This window comes from Antedon mediterranea, chromosome 4 (assembly GCF_964355755.1).
Source record: "Antedon mediterranea chromosome 4, ecAntMedi1.1, whole genome shotgun sequence".
NCBI lineage: Eukaryota > Metazoa > Echinodermata > Crinoidea > Comatulida > Antedonidae > Antedon > Antedon mediterranea.
This window is the reverse complement of record NC_092673.1, coordinates 32,233,882-32,251,728: the sequence shown is the minus strand read 5'-3', so window position 1 is coordinate 32,251,728 and position 17,847 is coordinate 32,233,882. Positions and strand designations below refer to the sequence as shown.

The 17,847-nt window shown below is 33.6% G+C and overlaps 1 protein-coding gene across 5 annotated transcripts; it reads left to right on the top strand.

The window, feature by feature from the left end:
* The first annotated feature begins 7,684 nt into the window (after nt 1-7,684).
* LOC140047315 (uncharacterized) lies at nt 7,685-17,711 on the top strand. 5 transcript variants are annotated; one of them, XR_011844927.1, is made up of 11 exons: nt 7,685-7,889; nt 9,764-11,337; nt 11,995-12,071; nt 12,215-12,320; nt 12,556-12,634; nt 13,337-13,476; nt 13,676-13,838; nt 13,933-14,022; nt 14,778-15,115; nt 16,400-16,468; nt 16,864-16,949. XR_011844927.1 is itself a non-coding variant. In XM_072092256.1 (11 exons), the coding sequence occupies exons 2-11, from the start codon at nt 9,795-9,797 to the stop codon at nt 17,399-17,401; spliced, it is 2,508 nt and encodes an 835-aa protein (XP_071948357.1). In that variant the 5' UTR covers nt 7,685-7,889; nt 9,764-9,794; the 3' UTR covers nt 17,402-17,711. The 5 variants fall into 5 exon arrangements, 4 of the variants coding, with proteins under 4 accessions (XP_071948357.1, XP_071948360.1, XP_071948358.1 ...); XM_072092256.1 differs by lacking the exon at nt 14,778-15,115 and adding an exon at nt 17,247-17,711; XM_072092259.1 differs by lacking the exons at nt 14,778-15,115; nt 16,864-16,949 and adding an exon at nt 14,528-14,553 and having other exon boundaries at nt 16,400-16,457.
* Nucleotides 17,712-17,847: the final 136 nt, after the last annotated feature.

Below are 17,847 nucleotides of genomic sequence, written 5' to 3'. Positions count from 1 at the left end.
GTTGTATTGAGCTGCACTAAATAAATCAATGGCTAATAATAATAATATTTATTTGTTTATATACTCTAGTAGCTAGATCAACTTTCGTATGCACTTTGAGGTCCAGAGAATTTGACTTCAGAAATTGGTTTAGGGTGGTCAAACAATCATTTTTGGCTTGGTTACACATTTTGAAAATGTGGCGAAAGGTCAAAAGGTCAGGGTCAAATGTTAGAAGATCAAACACCATTATGTCCTTAAATCTCGACAACCACTGGTCACAGCGAGGTAATTTTGGTCTCAAATTGATCAGAAGGTATACATTCATATTCAGTCTAATGAAACATTTTAGTCGAAAATGACCGGAAATGCCATTTCTGACCTTTGACCCATAAACCAGGGCATGTCTGTATCTCCGTAACTATTGGCCGTAGAGACTTTAATTTGGGCTCAAATTGTTCGAAATATACATTTAGTTATTTGTTACACATTTTGAACAATGTTACAAAAGGTCAAAAGGTCAAGGCCAGGGGTTATATGAATAAACACAAATAGGTATTTGTATCTCGGCAACCACTGGTCACAGCGAGTAAATTTTGGTCTCAAAATGTTCAGAAGCTATACATTCATATTCAGTCTAATGAAACATTTTAGTAAAAAATGAACAGAAATGACATTTCTGACCTTTGACATACATACCAGGGCATCTTTTTATCTCTGTAAGTACAGGTCGTAGAAACTTAAATTTAGTATCAAATTGTTAGAAATACACATATTTACATTCATGATGATGAAGAAATACTATTAATTACTAATCTTTTAAATGAAAAACATATCTACCCAACTTATCATTAGACAGTAATGTTATGCAATAATTGATGCTTAATGATTTCATTATACTGTAGGAATTAAAACAAATCCTTTACTGTTTGTAATAATTGTACTTTTGCTTATAATAATGCTAGAAAGTATTGTTGACCCCCGAACATTCAAACATTTTGAGAATGCTAGAAGTAATTTACTGTAGTTACCCGAATAAAAGCCTCGGGTATTTATTTATTCAGGGAAGGCGTTTATTTTGTTGGGTGTAATAATGGTAACATGTATAATCAAATATACACCCCAGATATATATATATAAAAAATTATATATATAATAAGAATAATAACGGGATTAAACCTCATTCTATCCTGGTGGAAGTACAATCATGTAATAAAAGGTATCGGAGACCACAATAATAGATCAAGTCATTGTCATTATTACGTATTACACTGTTGCATAATAGTTTTGAATGTCAACGACAAAACTTACACATATACACGTCTGTTCCCAGTGTAGATAATAAAACAATATATATTTCTGGAGATTTATTATCAATACCACTAGAAACGTTGACATGTTTTAGGTACTGAATGCATTGACAATAAAAGCATCAGAAGTTTATCATGATAAAATCATACTACCACACTGTACTACAGTACACAAGGGTGTTTTCAGGAAAGCTGGACATATTGTACAATAGTAATGAAACTATGTATTGGCATTTAAAACTATGCAAAAGATTGTTGTCAAATTGTAGTTACAAACAAATAGATGATAGAATGAAGATCCATTATGAGTGCAATCGTGTCAGGATAATGATGTGTCATTGTTTTACTGGCACCTGGAGGAGAAGATCCATTTAATGGAATCAGGGAGTTCTAATAACAACTCCCTGCGTCAACACATTTCATTAACTACCATAATCTACAATTTACCAAGCATTTTGACATAATTTTATCACTTTTTGATATTAATTGTGCAGTATTTTTTTACATCTAGGTGGTATTTATTTGATTATACATGTTACCATATTATACCCCAAATAAAGATGCCTCCTTTCCCCCTAAAAACCCTTTTGAACAATAAATGCCTGGGGCGTTTAATTGGATACATATGGCAAGTTACTTCTAGCATTCTGAAAAGAACTGTTGAGCTTAACGTTTCTATCAAAATGTCCTCGGGGACAGCAATAACTAGTACTTGAAATTAAAACAATTTAAAGTATCAGTTATTGCATAACATTACTGTCTAAGGATAAGTTGTGTAGATATGTTTTTTGTTTGAAACATTGGTAATAGTATTTCTGTTCATCTTTTAACCACATTTTCTATTACATTGAATGTAAATATGTATATTTTGAACAATTTGATACCAAATTTAAGTTTCTACGACCTGTACTTACAGAGATTAGTGTAGGCCAGTATGTAATTTCGTGTCATTTTTTTGTTAAAAGCAAAATTCCAGCTGATTTAGTGTCTTTAGGATGTAAAGTAATGAAAAAAATATGTTGCCATTTTTTTTAAAAAGCTTAAGGGTGTCAAATCCAAGATGGCCGCCAATATGTAAAATATCCAATAAATGTACCATATTGGACAAAGTAACACCCATTATGAATAATATTTTAAGTTCATATGGGTTCTCTGCTATATAAGAATTATTATAAACCTATATTCATTAGTATTCTGACATTTTGAATTTCAAAATGGCCGCCATTTTTAAAAAATTGATTAAATTTCTTATTAAAACATGTGCAAGTTATGACGTTGATTGAAATCACATAAAATGATAGGCCTATGACAACAACATTGGTGATTAACACAAAATGGCGGCCATTTTGAATTTTAAAATGGCCGCAATTTTTTTTAAATGGGTTAAATTTCTTATTAAAACTTGTATAAGTTAAATAAAATTAGATTGAAATATACAAAATGATATGCTTATGACAACAACATGGTGATTAACACAAAATGTTGACCATCAGGAGGTCTACAGTACTGACAGTACACTTCTTCATATTAAAACATCTCATAAACTTCTTCAGTTAAATGACAACTAACTCTGCCAAAGTCCTTCAATGAAATATTTCTAATCTTGGATGCGATACAGTAAGTTGACCTTCCTTCGTTCTCTACTGCTGTATCCATCAAACTTCCACAGACCTTGTTCAGAAACAAATTGGCAAAATAACTGTAAAATACCTCATTTCACCGGCAAATAATCTCTATAGGAGTCTTCTTTTACTTTGATAAGTTTGTCACCTGTATTCACCGTCATATATATTTTTTGCCAATATTCGTCGTTTTATAGACAGTTTGCCTTCTACAAGACTTTTACCAATGCCTCAAACATTTTCTGTCCAATTTCATCATGCCATGGATAACAAACACCTTTGTGCGAATTGCAGCATTCTTCATTAATCGGGATATCATCTCTCTTTAAATGTAAACTAAATTTGCCAGCTCTGATGAAATCATTAATTTGTGTTATTCCAATGATACCACGCTCAATGACCCTGATCAATTGATGTAAATCCAGCAAGTCTCACACATACATGTCCTCTCATATACATACCATACTGTATATAGGGATATAGTTTAACCACATCATTTAGATTTCGTCGACTCTCTGTATTCAAGTTAATATCTTTATGATCAGCCTCTTTCAAACAAAATGATACTTAACTTAGAATCTCTTTCTCCGTCTGCATTTGTAGAAGCAAGTTGTAGAGAGAAAGCAGAATTAGTGTTCTTTTGTCCTTTACAGATGTTTTCCATTTAAGATATTTTTGTCCCGATTTGTGTCACTAGTTGTATAGGTAATACAAGTTCAGTTTCAACAAAAGCACTTGCCTCAACACTATTTTCACAATGCTACATGTCCAACCAAAAGCCATATAGTTCACCGGGTCGACATAATAATTGCTTTTTGATGTCATCTCTGTCCACCTCCACTCATCTCGGGTAAGAGTCATCACCAGGCATTCTTGTCTTTCCCTAGTACATGGGTTTTTATACCACAACCATGTGCACTCATCAACCCAGTGTATAATGTTGGTCTGTCTGTAGGGGGTACATATCTAATGAAATTGGTTGAGATTGTAGAAGATGAGAAGTAGGAGTTCATTCATTTACAAGGTTATTTATAGGCAGAGCTTTATCTGTATTTCCTTCAAGCTTCTGCCAAAAGTTGATAGGTTGAAACTTACCAACCATACTGGTGACTATGGCTCTGAAGGTTCAGACATTGAATTACATAGCAATAACGCATTTATTATTTAACATATTTATACAGGATTTCACAATAAGGTATAAATGCACTTGTTTTATATTGTGGTCCTGTCTCCTGTCAACTGTTTCAGTTTCAGTTTCATGAAAAGAAATGAGATCTGTAATTTAGAATCTATATATAAATTATGGTTAATTCTGACATAGGCGAGCACAATGGAAAAACTTTGGAACAAATTTCTGCCTTGGATACCTACCTGAACTATCTCAGGTGTACCGCGAAATGTAAAACAGTTTTCACTATTACGATATTGTTCCATATTTCTATCTTAGGAATATATTATAAAGAGTTTTAAAACAAAATTTCTGATTCATCGGTAGATTTTCAACTCAATTTCAATTGTACGCGGTCAAAGTAATTTCCGGGTTCACGATGAGTTCACAGGTTCACCTTGCAACTACCTGGTTTCAGTAAAGTTGGTCGTTAGTGGCTATTAGCTATTTTAGTTTTTTGTTTATTTTCGGATTGAACCACGCGTGTGAAGGTACAGTAGTTAAAATATAAAATCCCGATAGCCGAGTTTTATTGAGTAAGCTGGCAGGAATAACTGTAGGCTATCTGTGTCCCATTAGGGCCCATATTGCAAGCCGTCTAAAACATCTTCCTTCTTGGGCCGAAACGGCCTACACTGTCGCGGAAGTTAGTTTCAAAAGATGTTTAAATTAAATAATGTATTATGATGGTATTTATTTGAATAAACGCCTCCCCAATAAAACACTTTGAATAATAATCGCCTACACCCCCTCCCCCCACCTACCCAACTATCTAATAAACGCCCATCCACATTAATTATACACACAATATTGTATATACTATTTATAATAGAATTCATTACACTGTTAACTATAATTTACCAAGCATTTGTTATAATTTTTTACCACTTTTCATATCTATTAGAGGATTTTATTTGATTATAAATGTTACGATATTATTAAGACTAAAAAATCCCTCGAATAAGCAACTCCCTCAAATGAACTCTGCCTCCCCACATCCCTATAAAACAATAAACACTATACTTTAAAATGTTATTAATCATCTAAGACACTGTGAAACAGAGTAGGTTTAGTTTTTCGAATGTCAAGCATTTTCAATAATGGTAACCGACAGAAAACGTACAAGGAGAACGTCCTTCTAAAACCTTTTTACCCGAGTCATTATCCTTCCGAGAACCTTAGTTTACACTTCCTAGAGGGGAGCGAGCGAACTAGATGTCTAACCCTCTAGTTAGACGTAATTGTTGTTGAATATTTGATATAAATTGTTAATTTGTTCCATACTTTTGCAACTCCAACTTTGAACGATTATTTAATTTTATAGTCATAGTGGGGTATTATATATCTGTTATAGAGGACATTGACAACTTTAGCCTTATATTTACAATTTACAATCCTGTGAGAAGTGACAATTTTAGAACATTGTGTACAAACAACAATTTATGCACACATATTTAAAAAAAATTATTTAAAGAATTTAATTTTTAGTGGCGGCCATTTTGAAATCCAAGATGGCCGACAGATTATCGCTTTACATAGTTAGGATTGTATAATGGGTACAGTAATACCATCAAAACGGACTTGTTCCACATTTATAATTTGTATTATTGATGATATTCTGATTTTTAATAGGGTTATTTGAATGTTGGCGGCCATCTTGAATTTGGTCCTTTAAATGTCTTTTGAAAAAATGGCAACATATTTTTTTTCATTCCTTATATTATCAAGATATGAAATAAAGTCAAAGTTTGCTTTTAACAAAAAATATACACGACATTCATATAAACGACATACCAGCCTATACTAGATATGAAGATGCCCTGGTATGTGGGTCAAAGGTCAGAAATGGCATTTCTGATCATTTTTGACTAAAATGCCCCATTAGATGGAATAGAAATGCATGCCTTCTGAACATTTTGAGACCAACATTGACGTGCTGCAACCAGTGGTTGCCGAGATACAAGTACCTTTTTTTATTTGTTCAAATAACCCTTGACCTTGACCCTTTGACCTTTTGTAACATTTTTCAAAATGTGTAACAAATAACAAAACATATATTTCGAACAATTTAAAACAAAAATCAAGTGTCTACGACCAGTAGTTACGGAGATACATACATGCCCTGGGTTGTGGGTCAAAGGTCATAAATGGCATTTCCGGTCATTTTCAAAATGTGTAACCAAGCCAAATATGATTGTTTGACCACCCTAAACCAATTTCTGAAGTCAAATTCTCTGGACCTCAAAGTGCATACGAAAGTTAATCTAGCTACTAGAGTAATAAGCATATTTCAATAACTATTTCCATAATTACATAGTTAAGCACTAACATCGTGTAAGTAAAATAATGTTGGTTGTTAATGGAGTTATACCTCCATGGTTGGTTGAATAAGAGATATATATTATCTATATACTGTATGTCTCTGGTTGGTTGTATGGTATATTGCTACATCTTGTTGAGTGGTTTTAAACCGAGTACTTTCATACCGGTACTAAGAATGTCCTGAGAATGGTTGAAGAGGAGCAACCTAACCTAGCCTGTAAAAGAAAATTATAGAAAAATCATGTTTATGGAAACAATGATCACGAAGTCTTTAATTTCAAAATCGTATAATATTTATTTAGGTTATTTCATAATAGAAAACATATGCTGCTGTAACACGTACAGTGTTTGCACTGTATTGTCCCTTACCTCTGCAAGGTCCTGGGGCGGATCCAGACATTTTTGAGAGGGGGGGGGGGGGGGGTCCGCCGATAAAAAGGGCACATCAGATATTGAGTATTTGAGCCACAGCCCCCCTCCCCCCATGGTGGGGGTTGTGGCGAAGCGAATTTTGTTACAGGACACACTTAGATGGCCGGAAATGGCACTCTCGCACGCAAAATCCATGATAAATGGCACCTTTTAGTCTAATATTTTTTTTAAAAGTGAATATTTTCAGTAACTAATAAATCAACTGGTTACATGCACTTTAAATTACCACCATATTCTAAACAACAAGTACGGTAGTGCCAAATTACATGTTCTAATGAATGCCTAACTACATGAAGAAGATTCCGGGTTTAAATCCTTTTCAAATATAGTTCAAATGTTAATAACCATACAATAGGCCATTATTGGACAAAATGTGTCATTGGACTCTATAGAAACATGTATGTTCTGAACAATTTGACACTAAAAATAATTTCATATGTACAATATTTTCAAAGTTATGCGATTTTATGTAGTGTAAAGTTCAAAGGTCAATAATGTTAGAATCGGCCATTTTTTGCAAAAACATGCCATTAGACTAAATATAAATGTGTAGTTTCTGAACATTTTGAGCCATATTTTGTGTCTCTCCTATTAGTGGTTGCTAAGATATGATAACTCAAGGTCAAAGGTCAATAATGTTAGAAATAGCACTTCCATTCATTTTTGGACAAACTTTTTCAATAAAGTGAATATAAAAACATATATTTTAACGATTTTGACACCATAATTAAGTATCTGTGACTAGCGGTTTCCAAGATACAGAGTACGTTATTAAAAATGGCGGCCATTTTTAATTATGCAAATTCGAAAAATGTCCTAACGTTGATAAATTTCATCAAAAAAACCTTTTCTTGCAATTTGTCTGAGAAAAGGGTAATTTTTTAGCTAAATCCCATGGACTATATCTTTGATAATACACAAAACGTTTTCCACGTGGTGTACGTGGTTGCAACTGAGCTTCGTAGCCAGATTGGTGCCGAATAATCAATGTTTTGTTGTTTTAAATTACTATTAAGCATAATCAGATAGTAATACGTTTCGAACAGCCAAGACAAGGTAATTCTCAACCCCGTACGTTTTTGAGAAAGGGTTTACTTATTAGAGTCTAAGTAAGCCTACTAGGTAGGCTCTCTATATCTAGGCCTATCTGTCTGTGTGTATGTGGATCATAGTCCATACACTGCCAGTAACAGCGTTATGAAGATTATTGGAGATAATCCTCTGGGGCCTAGCTAGGTTAGGTCATGGAGTTTTACTCCATGGTTTAGGCAGGCCTATCTCAAATCCATACCGCCGTGTAATTAAGTGTACTGTACCTACTACAGTATAATAATATAATATATTCTCTTTTAAAGTGTTTCAGAAATAATTATTAAATAATATTTAAATTAAATAGGGAACTTTTTTTACAAGAGAACTCGGAAGAAAGAAATAACTTTTCAACAATCAGAAATCTTGTACATTATGGTCTACTTCTTGTTGACTGAATTATTGTCTTATGTAGGCTTACATAAATTCATTACTACATTAGTTTAGTCTATATAGTATAATGTATGTCTACTTTCTGAATCCAAAAGTTTGGTTTAAATGCTTAGTAGGCCTAGTCTGTAAAGTATGACAATAATTGTGATGGGGTGTCACGAAACCTAAGATCATGAAAGCTAAGTAAGACCCAAGGACAAGGTTACAAATATTTATCTTTCGCACCTGCCTTGTATTTTAACTCCCAACATTTATTCTGAATACCACACCTTAGAATTGGCACTTTCATGAAAAAGAATCACATAAAAAGTAACAAATACATTTTTAAATTGATGATTTTACAGACGTTTTTCTCGCACACAAAATGACTAGCCTACAGCACACTAGAAGTAGGCTTACCCCATGTTCAATGTTTTTGTTTCTATGCGTCAAAAGAGCAAAAATTATATAGAGGGCTGAAAACTCTGTGGAGTCCATCTACAGTGTGGATGGAACAATGTAAAATTAAAATTGTAATGATAATAGTATAATCATGCAAGTACGAAGAACTAAATGCTGGCAAATAAATTTTAACTTTTTTAAAGTAAATAAATTTGTTTTGTTTCGTTTTCTTTCTGTTTTTATACTTGTACTATTATTGTTGCTCTTTTGGCGCTCCATAGAAACAAAAACATTGAGCATGGGGAGCTCGAGGAATTACATTACAGTATACAAAGAAACACGTCTTTAAAATCAGGATGGGAAAGGATTTATTTATTTGTTATTATTGTTTCTCCTTCTGAAAGTACTTATAAGTCCTAATTTTAAAGTGTGGTATTCAGGATAAAGTTAGTCAACAAATTTGGAGTCAAAATACAAGAAAGGCAGGTGCGTAAGAAAAACATCCTCTGAACCAACACATTGGAGTAAATATATACCAACAAACAACCTGTCAAGTTTGTTTGTTGTAAAGAAAAAATATACATTTACTCAACGGGCGAAAATAATGTGAGTTTATCTATGTTTTGCGGTATCCGGTAGTATTAAATTATATTTATGGTAATAAATGAAATCTACTGTGTTTAAAATTATGTATGGATAAACAAGTATTGTTTTTAAGCTGTAGTATATCTTAGAATTTGTAATCTTAGGTCTTGGGTCTTAGCTTTCGTGATCTTAGGGGGTCTTAGGTTTCGTGGTTTGTGATGTGATAGTATCCTTTTTTTTTCTCTTTTGTGGTTAACCACCACCTTTATTCATTCTTTCATACATATTTCGTTCACATTTCATTTTCATACATTAAATTTCCGTTTTCTACTTTTTTCGTTATTTTCTGATTTTTACTCTTTTAACCTTTATACATATAGTGGTTTGATTATATGCATACAAAAACTGTACATTTTAAAATACAAATATGGATGCCACTTATACGTTACAACATGATAGTATTCTTTTATTGCATTTAATAGGCCTATTGGAAAATATGATATTACCATAAAGATGGGAGACTTAAAGAAGAAAAAGAAAAGAAGCAACAATAAAACAGTAGACAATGCAGTTACAAAAGAGTATGTTGATGAAAGTGTTGAAGAAAGTAAGACTAAGGAAAAACACAAGAAAAGGTCTCCTAGTGACAGATTAGAAAATATTGATGACTTTGACTCCAATGAACTTGTTATTGACTCTCACTGTGTTTCACTCAAAAGAAAAAAGAAAAAGAAGCACAGTCACTTAGTTAATGATTCTGACCATTCCACTAATACTAAAGAAGATAGATCAAAGCAAAAGCATGCAAAAGAGACCATTAAAGATAACATTGGATCTCCAACTAATTTAGAGATGGAAAGACAAAAGGAAGAAGAGTTTTCTTTTTCACCAAAGAGAGAAAAGAAAAAGAAGAAGCACAACTTAGATGATAGATGTGAAGATTCCTTCACCTCAGTTGATGATGATTCTGACATTCATACTCAGACTGGAGTGAGTTCAAGACAGGTCCACTCTAGCAATGATACAAAAGAGATTTCTCTTTCACCAAAGAAGAAGAAAAAGAAGCACAATGATAGATGTGAAGATTCCTTGGCAGTTGATGATTCTGACATTCATACTCAGACTGGAGTGAGTTCAAGGCAGGTCCACTCTAGCAATAATACAAAAGAGATTTCTCTTTCACCAATGAAGAAGAAGCACAACTTAGATGGTAAAAGTGAAGATTCCTTGGCAGTTGATAATTCTGACAATCATACACAGACTGCAGAGAGTTCAAGGCAGGTCCACTCTAGTAATAATACAAAAGAGATTTCTCTTTCACCAAAGAAGAAGAAAAAGAAGAAGCACAACTTAGATGATAGATGTGAAGATTCTTTTACCTCAATTGATGATTCTGCCAATCATAATCAGACTGGAGAGAGTTCAAGGCAGGTCCACTCTAGCAATGATACAAAAGAGATTTCTCTTTCACCAAAGAAGAAAAAGAAGAAGCACAACTTAGATGAAAGATGTGAAGATTCCTTCACCTCATTTGATGATTCTGACAATCATAATCAGACTGGAGAGAGTTCAAGGCAGGTCCACTCTAGTAACAATACAATACAAAGAGAAGTGAAAGAAGAGATGTCTCTTTCTTCAAAGAAGAAGAAGAGAAAAAAGAAACACAGCCTAGATAAAGACGATAGACAAGAAGATTCGTTGAACCCAGTTGATGATCCTAACATTCATACTCTGTCTGACGAGGGTCATTCAAAAGAAATCTTCACAGATAGTTCAGATAAAACTTTGCCAAGGAAAAAAAGAAAGAAAAGGAAAGATGTTGAAGACATTTCGCTTTCTCAAAAGAAAAGGACAAAATTCAAGAAAGTTTCTGATAATGAACAAACAAATAATCATTCCTCAATTGGCAACTCTACTGATAATTTCACAGGTTATGCGAAATTGTCTTTGGATCTATTTCTTGAAAAAGGTTTTGAAACGTTTCCATCAGCCAAATTGCATGATTTTGGTATGACACCCACATCAAGAGAACAAGTCAACAAACTTCGAGCAATGGGTAATACATTTTGTTTATATTACCTTAATACAAATAAGAGGCATTATTAAAATTATTGCACATGTTATCAATAAGAAAACTTAATTAATAATATAAAAGAATTTAATTTAATTAAAACTAATTTATACTTATTCACTATCTGATCTTAATTGATTTTCTGATTATTACAGTACAGTATGTACAATATTTTATTTTCCACAAAAATGTCATTCTTATCATCTTATTTGTTTTGCAAAAGCTCTACACTATCAAACTAGTTTGACAAAAAATATGTGGTGTGCCCAAATATGGTAGTGATATGCTCAAATATGGTAGTGATCTGATGTCATTGTGTCCATATATGGGCACATCACATTTGTTTGATAGAGTAGGGCAGGGCTTAATACTGTTATAATATATTATTATTAATATACATTGCAGCTCTCTTTCAGATACAGAACAAAAATACATTTTAAAAAAAAACTTTATAGTCTCTATCCTATAAATTATAGACATTATTAGCAATAGGCATTTTAGTTATAATATATCAATATTAGGTATCTTGCACTATAAGAACAGTTTTATGTCTCATTTTGTTTCAAGCTGTTTGTGTTTGTCGTTTAGTAATATGGATCAAATGGTTATTCATTTCTTTTCCATTGTTTTTTTTTAACCTAGGAATGAAAGTAATGAAGGGGATGTGGAAGAAATGGGAGGATGAAATTCTTAAAATTAATATGAGCAACTTCTGTCAGGTAAAGATATCTACTGTAAGGCGTCATTCACACTCTAATGACAAATTGTAATAAAAACTACAGTGCACAGTTTTAGTGAGTGAGATTTGCTCATGAAGCTATTAACAATGCAACCAGTATTTTAACCCAATTCTCTTTTGCAGGAAGTTGAAGTTTATGATTGTGATAAATTAATATTTCCAAAGCTGTATGAAGAAGAGGGTAATTACTCGCATCTCACCAGAGAAAAAGAAATGTATCATAAATTAGGTGCGTACCTTTAAATACATTTTCCCTGCAATTTTCGACATTTTGTAAAAAATAATGCATACTTTAAAAACATTAAAGCAGGTCATTTCTTGGTATTAAAAAGAGAAAAACAATGCACTACCAAAGTAGCTAGCTTATTATTTGGACTTAGTAGGCCTACCTGGTAAACAGCGTTGTAATTTGTGCAGTAATTGTTTGCCTTTCAATTCATTTAATATTATATTGTTTTGTCTAGGTAACGGTATAGATCGGCCACTCCTAAATGTTTACTATCGTTGCAGAAAAATTTTTGATAAAAACAACTATAAGGGAAGGTAAGTAAAGGTTTTGAAGGTTATCATTTGCACATACAAAGTGGATCCCAAAATATAATTACAGTATAACAATTTCAGAAATATTCTTATTTCTCATTTGTCATGTTCAAAGCTGTCTTCCTAATGATACTATACAGCTGTAATGCACTATACGACCCCCGGCGGGAGAGGTGCGTCATTTGTCCAATGTGTGTCGTACCTTATGAATACCACTATGACACCCATTGCATAAAAAAAATTTACGAACATTTAGGTGACTATGACGCATCCATTTTGATGCACTGTGACCATGTTGTTCATGATGTGGTGGATGATAAAGTGACAAACATTGACACACCATTGTTCATTGATGTGACGCACCTCTGCATCAATAATTATTTGTATTTCATTTCTTTATTCGAATTCATGATGCACCTCGCCCAGAGGTCGTATAGTGGGTTATACAATTGACAAGTGCATAACAACTATGGGTTGAGTTGAACCAGAATACCGTGGTAACTCCCTACTCATCGTGAAAGATAACTGCATTCTTTGAAGTGCTTACAAGCCATGTGTGTACACTAGACTTCCCTTCTAAGTTGTTATCTTATCAAGACTTTACCATTATCAGAATTACTTATATTCAGGAAGAACTTAACTCATTCAGAGTCATTTACTATGAATTAAAACACACTACACTTGGCCATTTTCTTTCTCTTCAAGGTATACCAGTGAGGAAGTAAAAGCAGTTGCACGCCTACATGCCAAATATGGAAGCAAGTGGACAAAAATAGGTCGTTTGATTGACAGGGCAGAAAATTCAGTCATCAATTGCTTTCGGTTTGGCATCGCTGCTAATAAAAGTAATAAATTGAGATTTTTTAGCAATTTAAATCAAATACCATTACTACAAACAGTTGAATACATTTTCAACTAGATTATCTTTATCACCACCATCGTTGATTAACATCATGTTAACAGCGCCATCTATGTCACACTATCATTACATCGCCATTTTTTTTCCTATTATCTCAAATTTGTACATGCATTTACATATTTCAGCTCTTGGTGTCTGGACAAAAAATGAGTGTAGGCAGTTGACAGAGGCAGTTCTAGAACTTGTATCAGGGGACTTGGGGTCTGAGGCATGGTATTATAACATCCCATGGGAGAAGGTGCAGAAAAAAGTGCCGACAAGAGAGGCTAAGCAGTGTAGGCATCAATGGTGAGTTGTCATAAAAAATGATGTCCAAAAAAACATTGTAAATGAAACAACACAGGATATGAAGTTCAATATTTATTTATTTTCTATGTTTTAGGTTGGCAATCCTGAGTGGTCTAACTCATGGGGAAACAATCTTGGAAAAAGACCCCTGGACCAAGACAGATGATGTCAAATTGATTGAAAGGTAAAGCAATAGTAATGACAACAAAACTTAGTATAGTCGGCCCTGGATGAATCTAAACTTCTGGTCAGATGCAAGATAAGTCAATCTAAAAGCTACTGGACTTGTGTTTATTTACATTGTTTTGCAAGCTTGTAACCAGGATTTTTACAGAGGGTTCATTTTTTTTTTCACGTAAAGGGCAAATTTATCATTTTTTCACTACTGATCTCTAGTTTTAAAAGGGCATTTTAGTAAAAAGTAGGGTTTGTTTAAACCTTCTAACCTCCCTGGTAGTCTGGGCTCCAGACGGAGTTTTTTCTTAATATTAGTAAAAATAAAAATATTTTTGCACATATGGCGTTTCATACGTGTATTACTTGAGTTTGGATACTCCGTCTGGGGAAACACACAAAAGTCGCGTGGTTTGACACCAAGAATTCTTGGTGCATAGATTATCCGGTTGACTAGTTTCAGCTGCATACGATTGGCTACTCACTCGTACACCGTTTTAATATTCATGTTTCAGAATTTCAAAGACTCAACAATAAGAAGGTACGCATGCACTATGTTACGTTTAGACAACGTGTACTTGGGTACATTAATGAAAGTTTCTGAAGGCTAGAAATGATTTTATACCGTATGCCTAGGCTAGTAGTAGTCTGGTAAACATTTGATGGGATTTTTCCCAAGAAAGCTCGTCTTGCTTCTCCGCAAATCAAACATTGAATGGATCATTTAATATTACGTGGAGATAATTTGATTTATTTCCCACCCAGACCCTGTCCTGTATGGAACGCCTCCTCTGCCTTCAGTTCACAATGGTCATGCAGTACACACCAATCGTCATGCAGTACACACCAATGGTCATGCAGTACACACCAATGGTCATGCAGTACACACCAATGGTCATGCAGTACACACCAATCGTCATGCAGTACACACCAAACATCATGCAGTACACACCAATCGTCATGCAGTACACACCAATCGTCATGCAGTACACACCAAACATCATGCAGTACACACCAATGGTCATGCAGTACACACCAATTGTCATGCAGTACACACCAATCGTCATGCAGTACACACCAATCGTCATGCAGTGAAATATTGCGTAATTTATACCGCCACCTATCGCCAAAATCGAATATCACGTGACGTTTATTAGACGGCTGTAAAACTACTAGGCCATCGACTCTAAGATTTCTTTTATGTTTGACATACAGTTTACTGTACTTATTTTAACCGCTACACATCTCTGTGAATGCTCTGTTTTTTATATATACAATAATTTATTATGCGAGACACATTGCAATTATTGAATTCCATAAAAGAAGTTTAAATAGTCTTAGTTTTACAGCCGTCTAATAAACATCACGTGATATTCGATTTTGTCGATAGGTGGCGGTATAAATTACGCAATATTTGACTGCATGACGATTGGTGTGTACTGCATGACAATTGGTGTGTACTGCATGATGTTTGGTGTGTATTGCATGACGATTGGTGTGTACTGCATGACGATTGGTGTGTACTGCATGATAAATGTGAACGACGATTGGTGTGTACTGCATGACGATTGGTGTGTACTGCATGACGATTGGTGTGTACTGCATGACGATTGGTGTGTACTGCATGACGATTGGTGTGTACTGCATGACGTTTGGTGTGTACTGCATGACGATTGGTGTGTACTGCATGACCATTGGTGTGTACTGCATGACCATTGGTGTGTACTGCATGATAAAAGTGAACTGAAGGCAGAGGAGGCGTTCCATAGTCCTGTTCTGTGTAGTGGTGTAGCCCTGTCTGTTGTGTGTGAATCCTGTTTTGTGCCGGTGGTGGTATGTAGGCCTACCTTATTGGCGTTTTATTTGGCAGGTCATACGTGCAAGTTGAGTAGGATCTACGAAGGAGGCCTAGGCTATAAGGACTAAACAATTAATAAACAAAACAACTTGGCATTACGATTTCATATTTCAACAGTCTGGATCGTACATTCAGCACTGTACGTACTCGATCTTTTTCATTTTGAAACAAAATGGTCATTGGTTGATTCGAAATCCATATTTACATACCGCCCGCCCCATATAGCCAAATACGGTATCATAAACCTGCATCATTCTTATCGGATGTTTGCGGTCTGCAAATCGATTTCGATACGTGTTTCACAAGTTTGTATTTTCAGACAAAAATCGCGGTCGAAATAAAAACAAATAAATTTAAAAAAAAAGATAATACAGACTTGGGGCAAGTCTACCTCCCTGGCTACGAGCTTGGTTTATTTCTTGGATTAATAACAATGTACACAATAACTCTTTCAATGGACTTTAATTAGAAAAAGACTTAAACAAGTTTTTTTTATTTAAGAATGAAATTTATTTGTTGTTTCTCACAGGATTTATGAAATGAATATTCATGATGAAGAAGAAATTGATTGGTTGGCTCTTTTGCCAGAATTAAAAAAGTTAGATATTTTGTTTCTCTATTTTTTTAAATAATTTTCAATTAAACCATTGTATATTGTGAAAGTAGAAGACTAGAATTTGATGATCATAGAATTTCTTTTTTTTCCCACATCATCCAACAGCAAATACATGACTTGTCAATTAAGGTTCTATTTTGTTCAATGTGTGGAAAATAAATAAATGAAATGCAAGGGTGGAAAAATGTATAAACCAAATAAGATTGTTGCTGTATTGGAATGGCAGGCATAAAACCAAAAATCCTGGGATTGGTATGGTATATCGACCACTAAGTCACAGTGCCACTACACAATAACTTGTATCTATAATAATTGTTTACAATAATTATGTATCATTTAATTAACGATTTAATAATCTTATTTTTATTTGTTTTCAGAAAAGTTTCTCCTCAAAAACTACGATCTCGTTGGTATACTATTAAAAGCAAGCATGTTCCAAGACATCATTATAAAGATCTAGATCGTATGTTCTACTACACTTAATGTAAATCCTCGGGTATAATCCCACTTCGGGTCTAATCCCACCCCTTATTTATATTTGATTACACAGGTATATTCCCGGGTAGTCAGAGTATAATCCCACCCCTTTATTCTAGACGGGTGGGATTATACCAGAGGACAGTATATGAGACATTTTACTTGTATATAACTAATAACATTGTTTGAACGATATAGCATGTTATTTCAAATAAAAAATGGTTCATCAAATAAGATCTGATTTATTTACTAATCTTAGATATGTTGGTGTTACTTTTTATAGAAATTTTGGATTATATTGCGGATGAAGTTTTACCTATATTGAAAGAAAAAGCAAGGAAACAAGAAGAAAGGGCAAAAAAGACAGAAAAGGAAAAGGGATTAAATATAACATCTGTAGAATTTATTGAAAGTGATTCAGATACAGATGATGATTAATTCTTTTATGACAATAAATTAAAAGGGTCTGCCTTTCAAAACTTTTCTATGATAAAAAAAAATCTCAGAAAACAAATATTGAGCTTTCAACTTTAAACCAACTCTTTGAATATAATATGCTTTACAATGAGTGAACAATAATCTGTAATGTATGTAGTATAATGTAAACATGCCTCAGAAACCTTGTGATTAAATGAAATGACACTTTACACATACAGATCCTGTCAGGCAGTGACAATATATTTTAGTGATTTAAGAATGGATTAAACATTAATTTTACATTTTCTAATAATAAAATACAAATTTTGCACATCTTGTGTTTGCTTCTTATTTGTATAAAGGTTAATAAAAAAAAACACATTGAACAAAATTGATGCACAAATGACTTTTTGAAAGTCATTACATGAGGGATTTCCCCCTTCTTACATCGGAGGATTTCCCTTTCT